Source organism: Meleagris gallopavo, chromosome 1, assembly GCF_905368555.1.
Source record: "Meleagris gallopavo chromosome 1, MGAL_WU_HG_1.1, whole genome shotgun sequence".
Lineage (NCBI taxonomy): Eukaryota > Metazoa > Chordata > Aves > Galliformes > Phasianidae > Meleagris > Meleagris gallopavo.
Genome location: NC_139404.1, coordinates 61,812,372 through 61,821,227, shown reverse-complemented (window position 1 = coordinate 61,821,227; position 8,856 = coordinate 61,812,372). Strand labels below are relative to the sequence as shown.

At 51.4% G+C, this 8,856-nt stretch overlaps 1 protein-coding gene across 1 annotated transcript; it reads left to right on the top strand.

Annotated features, from left to right (window-relative positions):
* On the top strand, nt 1-1,753 carry LOC146545357 (uncharacterized). The gene is made up of 2 exons (XM_085216376.1): nt 1-7; nt 543-1,753. The coding sequence occupies exons 1-2, from the start codon at nt 1-3 to the stop codon at nt 1,718-1,720; spliced, it is 1,185 nt and encodes a 394-aa protein (XP_085072502.1). The 3' UTR covers nt 1,721-1,753.
* The last annotated feature ends 7,103 nt before the right edge of the window (nt 1,754-8,856 follow it).

Sequence of the window (8,856 nt, the reverse complement as noted above, 5' to 3'; positions counted from 1 at the left end):
ATGTCAGGTAGATTCTTAAAACAGAAAAGAACCCCTCCAGTAAGACCTTAAATTGGAAGGCACCATCGTGTATTGCAGAAGGGTAGGGCACGGTTGAAGAGCTAGTCCAAAACTTACCACCATCCCCTCTCTGGGGTGACGATTTTGAAGGAAGTCCCAAAAATTTGCCCCAAGTTTTGTTCAATTTTAAGTCCAAGGGAACTCAAGCCTCTTTCTTTCCCCTTTATGTCGGGGTAACCAGTGCACTTCCCCCCAGCTCCCTCCGCTATAAGAGGGAGAGTATCAGAGTACCATTTTCACCCGTGGATAATTAATAGAGACAGTATTTGGCCCTAAAAATCACCCTCATGGCCTTTGCTTCTCGCTTGATTTCTGTGTCGTTTTGGAAACAAACACTAGAAAGAGGCATCCATGTGGTTTGGTTCTCTGATGGGCGGCTGCCCTGAGCACTGCTCTGTTACTATACTGCTTCCTATCATGTGAAGATAGAGACACACCAGTGACGTGGTAATTGCTCAAGTAACGCTTGCTATTTGTCAAAGGGCTGCTGCCTGCCGCCTGGCTCTTCTGGCAGTCAACTGTGCCGCCTGCCTCTGCCTGGCATCTACTGCACTGCCTGCCTCTTCTGGTCATCTACTACAGCGCCTGCCTCTTCTTGCAATCTTCTACACCGCCGGGCTTTTCTTGGAAACTACTACGCTGCCTGGCTCTTGGCATCTACTACAGTGCTTGCCTCTATTTTGGAATCCACTGCGCTGTCTGCCTCTGTTTTGGAATCTACTACGCTGCCTGCTTTGTTTTTGGAATATTCTACGCTGCCTCCCTTGTTTTTGGAATATACTATTCTACCCGCCTCTGCTTGGAGTCCAGCGCATCTCCTGCCTCTGCCTGGAAACTCCTATGCTGCCTGCTGCTTCTTTGGAACGTAGCATGCTGCCTGCAGCTTCTGCGGAATGTACTATCCTGCCTGCAGCTTCTCTGGAATAAACTACACCACCTGCAGGTTCTTTGGAATATACTATGCCACCTCCATCTTCTTTGGAGTACTCTATGCTACCTGCCTTGCATTTGGAATGCACTCTACGGCCTCCATCTTCTTTGGAATACGTTACGCCACCTGCCTCTTTTTGGAATATACTACACCACCTGCACCTGCTTGGCGTACATTATGCCATCTGCCTCGTTTTGGACTCTACTGGGCCGCCTGCCTCTTCTTGGACTATACAGCGCTGCCTTCCTCTTCTTGAAATACACGGTGCCGCCTGCCTTCTCCTGGAATATGCTGTGCGACCTGCCCTTTCTAGGGATTATACTAGTCCACCTGTTCCAACAAAGGAAGACAGTACGCCGCCTGGCTCTGCTAGGGAATAGGCTACGCCACCTGGCCCTGCTGTGGAAAATACTGCGCTGCCTGGCCCTGCTGTGGAATAGTCTACGCCGCCTGGCCCTGCTGTTGAATATGCGGCAGCATCTGCTTTGTTTGTGGAATATTCCACACCGCCTGGCTCTCTTTGCAACACACCACACAGGCTGGCTCTCCTTGGCATATGGCACGCAGGCTGGCTCTCCTTGGAGGATATCGTGCAGGCTGGCTCTCCTTGGAGGATACTATGCTGCTTGGCTCTGTTTGGAGTATGGCAGACCGACTGGCTCTCTTTGGAATACACCGCACATCCTGGCTCTCTTGGGAATTGAGTACGCCACCTGGCATTCCTTGTAATAGAGTACACCACCTGGCTCTCCTTCTAATAAAGTACACCACCTGGCTCTTTCCATTCAACTTGCAGTGGCTTTTTGTTTATAGAATTGTACTGCATTTTCCTGCTCTTATCATAGCATGGCTTGGTTTGGGATGGACCTCGAGGACCATCATGTTCCAACTCCCCTTCCACAGGAGAGGCAAGGTTGCCCTGCACTACATCAGTTGCCGTACCTGTTTGCTCAGGGCCCCGTGCCTCATCGACTTGAACACCTCCAGGGACGAGGTATTTGCAGCTTCTCTGGGCAACGTGTTCCAGCGCCTCGCCACTCTCTCAGTAAAAAAAACTTCCCCTCACATCTAATCTAAATCTCCCCTCTTTTAGATTAAAACCATTGCCCTTGTCCTATCACCCTCTGCTGTTCTAAAATGTTGATTTTCCACATGTTTTTAAAACCTCTTCTAAATATTGGAAGGACAGAATCAGGTCAGCCTTTTCCATGCTGAACAAGCCCAACTCCCTCAGCCTTTCTTCATACGACAGCTGTGAAGGTGATCACAGCCCTCCTCTAGAGCCCCTCCAAAAGCTCCACATCTTCCCTGAGTTGCTGGCCCCAGGCTTGGACACAGTACTCCAGCTGGGCCCCCACGAGGGCAGAGTAGAGGGGGACAATCCCCTCCCTCGCCCTGCCCCTCTTCTGATGCAGCCCGCCATACAACAGGCATTCTGGGCTGCAAGCACGCACTGCTGGCTCATGTAAGTTTTTCATCAACCAGGACCCCTCGGTCCTTCTCTGCAGGGCTACTCTCGAGGAATTCCTCTTCCAGTTTGTATACCTATGTGGGATTACCTCTACCCAAGCGCAAAACCTTGCACTTTGCTTTCTTGAACCTCATGACGTTCACAAGAGAGGGTCCACTTTTTTTGAGTTTATCAAGGTCCCTCTGGGTGGTGAATGCATTCATAGCAGGAGTTTGGGACTGGGAGCCTGCTTGAAGGCTCTTATTTACAAAATTTTACACCTTTTACAGTATTGCTCACCAAGGTACTCACTTGAAAGCATTCACTTACAAAGTTCGTCTGGCACAATGCTCTAATTACAAAGTACACTCAATGAATATAAGGTACCTCTTAGTGAAGTTTTGTCAGCCCTCTTCTTCTCTTACCAAATTCCTGTTCTCACTTTCCCTTCCTTCCGTTCCAGTAGAGAAGAGCGTACCAAGCCGCAGCCTGAGAAAGAACTGGGTATCGCTTCTGTTCTGCTCACAAAGAAGCAAAGAAACCACATTCCATAGATCAGTCCCCATGTCTCGGCCCCAGATTGCTTGGGCATGGATAGTCCAATCCTGTGTGGCCCACTGCGCGATCCAAAGTGTGAAGCCCTTGGAAGACTGCCCAGTTGTCTGTGCGTATGTTCAGTGCACTATTACCTGCCTCTTCTTGGGTTATAAACATCCACACCGCTCACAATTCAGCCCACTGCCTACTTTGTCCATATACAGTCCTGAACTGGGGCTATAGAAACTCCAGAGTCCTTCTTGGGGTCGGGGGAGGGCAGCTGGGGCATTGGGACCAACACCTAACTTCAACCAAGTTTAGGTTCCTGGAATCATTTTCCTTCCAAACCCTCCTATAACAGTACACTTGCATGGAAATCGTGACGGATTGTCATAAATTACAGATGTTACGGCTCCAGTTTCTTTTAGAGCCATGACCTGTTGTATATTCTTTTTGGACCGATAGATTGTTTTTTCAGTGTATGGCCGCCGGTCCCCCAAGGAGGCCCGAACTGTGGGAGGGCCTTGGCCCTTACGGAGGCATGCCATCAGTGTATCTAGACGCAGATCTTTTTCCGAAGAAACCTCAGCAGCAGCCAGCTAGGCTGCCTGGGGCAGCTGCCTCCACACTGCAGGTTCCAAGACATCATCTGAATTCCGTGGCAGGGTGAGGACTTGCTCTATTCTTTCTTACGCTTTCCCTTCTTGTTGGGATGGGCTTAAAACATTGATTGGCATTAAACCACGGCCATGAATTTAATAACACATGATTCACTTGTCTATCGAATCCCAGAATCGTGGAATGGCCAGGCTTGGAAGGGACCTCAAAGATCATCAAGCTCCAACCCCACCCTCCCCCCGCCCCGCCACAGGCAGGGCCACCAACCTCCATATCTAACTCTAGAACAGGAGGCCCAGGGCCCCATCCAACCTGCCCTTCAACACCTCCAGGGACGGGGCATCCACAACCTCTCTGGGCAGCCTGTTCCACCACCTCACCACTCTGTGTGAAAAACTTCCACCTAATATCTAAGCTAAACCTTCCCCGTCTCAGTTTAAGACCATTCCCCCTTGTCCTATCACTATCCATCCTCGTAAACAGCCGTTCCCCTTCCTGTTTGTATGCTCCCTTCAAATACTGGAAGGTCACAAGGAGCTCTCCCTGGAGCCTTCCTTCTCCAAGCTAAACAAGCCCAGTTCCCTCAACCTTTCCTCACAAGACAGGTGCTCCAGCCCTCTGATCATCTTAGTGGCCCTCCTCTGGACCCGCTCCAACAGCTCCGCGTCCTCCCTGTACTGGGGGCCCCAGGCCTGGATACGGTGCTCCAAATGGGGCCTCACAAGAGCCGAGAAGAGGGGGACGATCACTTCCCTCTCCCTGCTGGCCACCTCTCTTTTAATGCAGCCCAGAACACAGTTGGCTTTCCGGGCTGCAAGCGCACACTGCTGGCTCATGTCCAGCTTCTCGTCTACCAGGACCCTCACGTCCTTCTCTGCAGGACTGCCCTCCAGGAGATCTTCCCCCACTTTGGATAAATACCTGCGGTTGCCCCAACCCAAGTGCAGCACCCGGCACTTGGCCTTATTCAACCTCATTAGGTTTTCGTGGGCCCACTTCTCCAGCCTGTCCAGGTCCCTCTGGATGGCTTCCCTTCCTCCCAAAGCATTGACTGCACCGCTCTGCTTGGTGTCATCCGCAAATTTGCCGAGGGTGCACTCAATGCCATGCTCTATGTCACCGATGAAGATGTCGAAGAGCACCGGTCCCAAGACCGACCCCTGAGGGACACCGCTTGTGAACGGCCTCCACCCTGGCACAGAACCATTGATCACAACCCTTTGGCTGCGCACAGACGGCCAATTCCTCATCCACCAAACGGTCCATCCTTCAAATCCACACCTCTCCAATTTAGAGAGAAGGATGTGGTGAGGGAATATGTCAAAGGCCTTGCACAAATCCAGGTAGATGACATCCATTGGCCTTCTCCCAGCCACCGAAGCCGTCACTCCATCTCAGAAGGCCCCCAGATTGGTCAGGCATGATGTGCCCTTGGTGAAGCCATGCTGGCTGTCTCAAGTCACCTCTTTATCTCGTACGTGCCTTGACCTAACTTCTAGGAGGATCTGCTCCATCATCTTCCCTCGCACAGAGGTCAGGCTCACCGACCTGTAGTTCCCCGAGTCTTCCTTTCTCCCTTATAGACATACACAGAGTATCTTATAGACATAGGTAGAGGAGAGATCACCTCCCTCTCCCTGCTGGCCACCCCTCTTCTGATGGAGCCCAGGATACCATTTGCTTCTCAAGCTGCAAGAGCACACTGCTGGCTCATGTTAAGTTTTTCATCCACCAGCACCCCCAGGTCCTTCTCTGCAGGGCTACTCTCGACGACTGCTCCTCCCAGTCTGTATAGATGCCTGCGATTCCTCCGGCCCATGTGCAAACCCTTGCACTTGGCTGTGCTGAACTTCATCAGACATCAGGCGGCCCACCGTTTGAGTCCTTGGAGATCCCTCTGAATGGCATCCCTTCCTTCCATTGTGTCAACAGCACCACTCAGCTTGCTGTCATCAGCAAACGTGCTGAGGGTGCACTCAATTCTGTCTCCGATGTCATTGATAAAGATGTTAAAGAGCACTGGTCCCAAGACAGTCCCCTGGGGGACACTGCTCTTTACTGGCCTTCACCTGGACATAGAACCGTCAATCACCACCCTCCGACTGCAGCCTTTCAACCAATTCCTTGTCCACTGGGTGATCCACCCATCAAAGCCACATCTCTCCAATCTGGACATAAAGAGGTGGCTGGACCGTGTCAAAGGCCTTGCACAAACGGGGGAGCTGCAGACCTTCATGCAGAACTTCGCATGGGGCCTCACAAGGGCAGAGCAGAGGAGCACAATCGCTTCCCTCACCCCGCCCGCCATTTTATTTTAAATAAATGAATAAATAAATCACAATATCCGTTGTACGGCCAAAGATGAGGGTGACAGTGCTTCCTAACGGGATACAAACAGCACAGAGCAATAGCAGATTAAAACAGAAGGAAAACTGCCTCAATCCTGTCAACAAGCAGTGACAACTCGGAGCACAATCACCATCAAGAAAGATGCAGCTCCCCCAACTGCTAACCCTCCAATGAGGGTGAGGAGGGGTGGATCCTGGCTCCGCCCCCGTTCCTTGCACCTGAGCTCAACCTTGTTGACAGGTTAGCCACGCCTTCTCACCTTGGGCTCAACCATTGGTTCAGGCGGTGACCTGGCACTTCTGCTGCGTACATCAAATAGCATAAAGTCAAAAGGGTTTTAAGAGTTTAACACCGTTCTTTCCCACAGACTAGTTTTAATTTATTCACAACAGCCTGCAGGGAAGGAGAGGAAAGTTTTAACAGCAGGAGTAAGCACTGAGTATTTCAAACGTTTATTTAAAATCAGGCGTTCATTTAAAATCCGGAACTATATCTTGAAACACATAATCAAACATTTTGGTAGAAACACAATGATATGAAGGAAAATCCACTGAAGGACACACATCCCACGCTTCCGGTTCGCTACTTCAGTTTGGCTACTGCATGCTGAGTTGCTCACACCCACCGGTATGGCATGAAGAATCAAGTGCTGACTGTTCGGAGGGGGGCCAGCACTTTACTCACGGTAATTAGAAGACCCCAGGATCCATATATTTCTTTGTCTATGAACGTCAAAAGCTTTTGGCGTATCTCTGCAGAACCTCTTGCAGCTCTGTCATGCTTACAGCATTAGAATTACCCTCTGAGGAAAACCTTAAATTGGAAGGTACCATAGCATATGGCAGAAGCGTAGGGCACACGTGAAGAGCTAATACAAAATTTACCATCATCCCTTCTCCGGGATGAGGATTTTGAAGGAAGTCCCAAGCATTTATCCAGTGTTCTGTCCATTTTCAATTCCAAGAGAAATCGAGGTCTCCCTTTCCCCTTCACGTAGATGTAACCAATGCGCTTCCTCCCCGCCTGCGTCCCCTGTAAGAGCCCTATCACAGTAGGATTTTCACCTCTGGATAAGCAATAGAGTCTGCGCATTTAGCCAAAATAGGCCCTTTCTTCTGCCTTTATTTCTGCTTGGTGTCTGAGGAAACATAGACACTGGGAAGGGGCATCTAGAGGGTTTGGCTCTTTCATAGGCAGCTGCCCTGAGCTCTCCTGTCTAAGAGTAATGGTGCCTGCCATGGAACAATAGTGACACCGCAGCCACATGGCTGCCGTCACCGCACCTCTTCCCACTGTGACACGGCAGCAGCATGGCGGCGGCTGCTGCTGCACCCCCTGCCACTGTGACAGGGCTTGCGAAGATGCACTTGCTTCTTTTTACAATTAATAAGTAATTAGTTAAAAAAAAGTTTGCGACTCATCACTGCTCCCACTGGGTGGGGGGTAAATTAGGGCAGGCACGGTTGGATTAGGCTGTGAAGAAACGCGCACTGTTTATTGCTGTGTGCTGCTGGAGAGCGCTGAGTAAGTGCACCAGGGCTCTATACAGTGTAACCATTGTGTTCCGGTTTCCTTCTCTGTCTTCTATCTTTGCTGTTATGTACCTTTTATTTCTTCCCACTTGTTCACTTTCATTTCCAGTTCTCTCCCTCATCCCTCTGTGGTAGTCTGAGCTACTAAGGACGGTGTGGGCCTGAGTGGCTGTCGGGTGACACCACACCGTAGAGCCCACTGGCGCCCAACCTCTGCTCCTCTGAGTGTCCTCGTGTGTCAGAAAACAATCAGAACGCTTACAGATGCAGAGAAAGGCTGAGAGCAGCCACACTGCTGACCCCTGGCACGGAGCAAACGCTCTGCAGGACAGAGGTGAGGGATGCAGCTCCTCAGGCCGAGGGGCGCTGCATTCCTTGCCCTCCACATTGCTCAGGCACGCCTGTTGGCCTCGCATACAGCCTGAATTACCACATAACACCCAGCAGAGGCACACTTCCATTGGTGGTGACCAAACAGCAGCAGACGGGTGCTAACAGGATACTTTTAATACTGCCATCCCAACCTGCCTTCAACCTGTGCCCGGAGGGCACTGCTGAGGCGAGGTATGCCGGTCAAAGCCCCTGAGACAGGCTGAGGGGAAAGGAAGAGTCCTGGATTCAGCTGAAGAGGGGCAAACAAACCACAGCTGGGTGGGTTGGAGCCGCTGCTGTGACGGGCGGCAGCTAGGCTGGGGCTGGGCCGGGACGGTGCCGCCATTGGGCCGGGGCCGTTCTGTACATTGTGATGTCACGTGATGCCATAATGCTGAGCGCAGGGGGCAGTTGGTCAGCAGCTGCTGGTCTGCAGTTGGAGCTGCTGAATAGTAGTTGGATCTGCTGAATAGCATCTGGATCTGCTGGACAGTAGCTGGACTTGCTGGATAGCAGCTGGATCTGCTGGTTAGCAGTTGCAGCTGCTGGTCTGCAGTTGGAGCTGCTGAATAGCATCTGGATCTGCTGGACAGTAGTTGGACCTGCTGGAGAGCAGCTGGAGCTGCTGGATAGCGGTTGCAGCTGCTGGTCTGCAGTTGGCGCTGCTGGTTGGTCTTTGTGCTTTCTCCGGGCCTTCATCAGCAGTATTTATGGATGCACATCAGTTAGTGACCGGTGAGGAGTTGTGTTTTAGTCACCACTTCCCTCTTCTTTTGTGCTAAATAGTTCATATCTCAGCCCACGGGGTCTACTTGTTTTCCAGTGCTCTCCCTCATCAGACCTGAGGAGCGAGAGCAAAGGGCGCCGTGCTGCTGAGCCTCACTGAGCCACTGGGGCCCAGCCTCTGCTCCTCTGGGTGTCTTTGTATGTAGGAAAGTGATGGCAATGCAAAACAAGGTTCTTCTCAGGCCCGGTCGTTAGAGGCCGAGGTGGTACACATCGTTGTA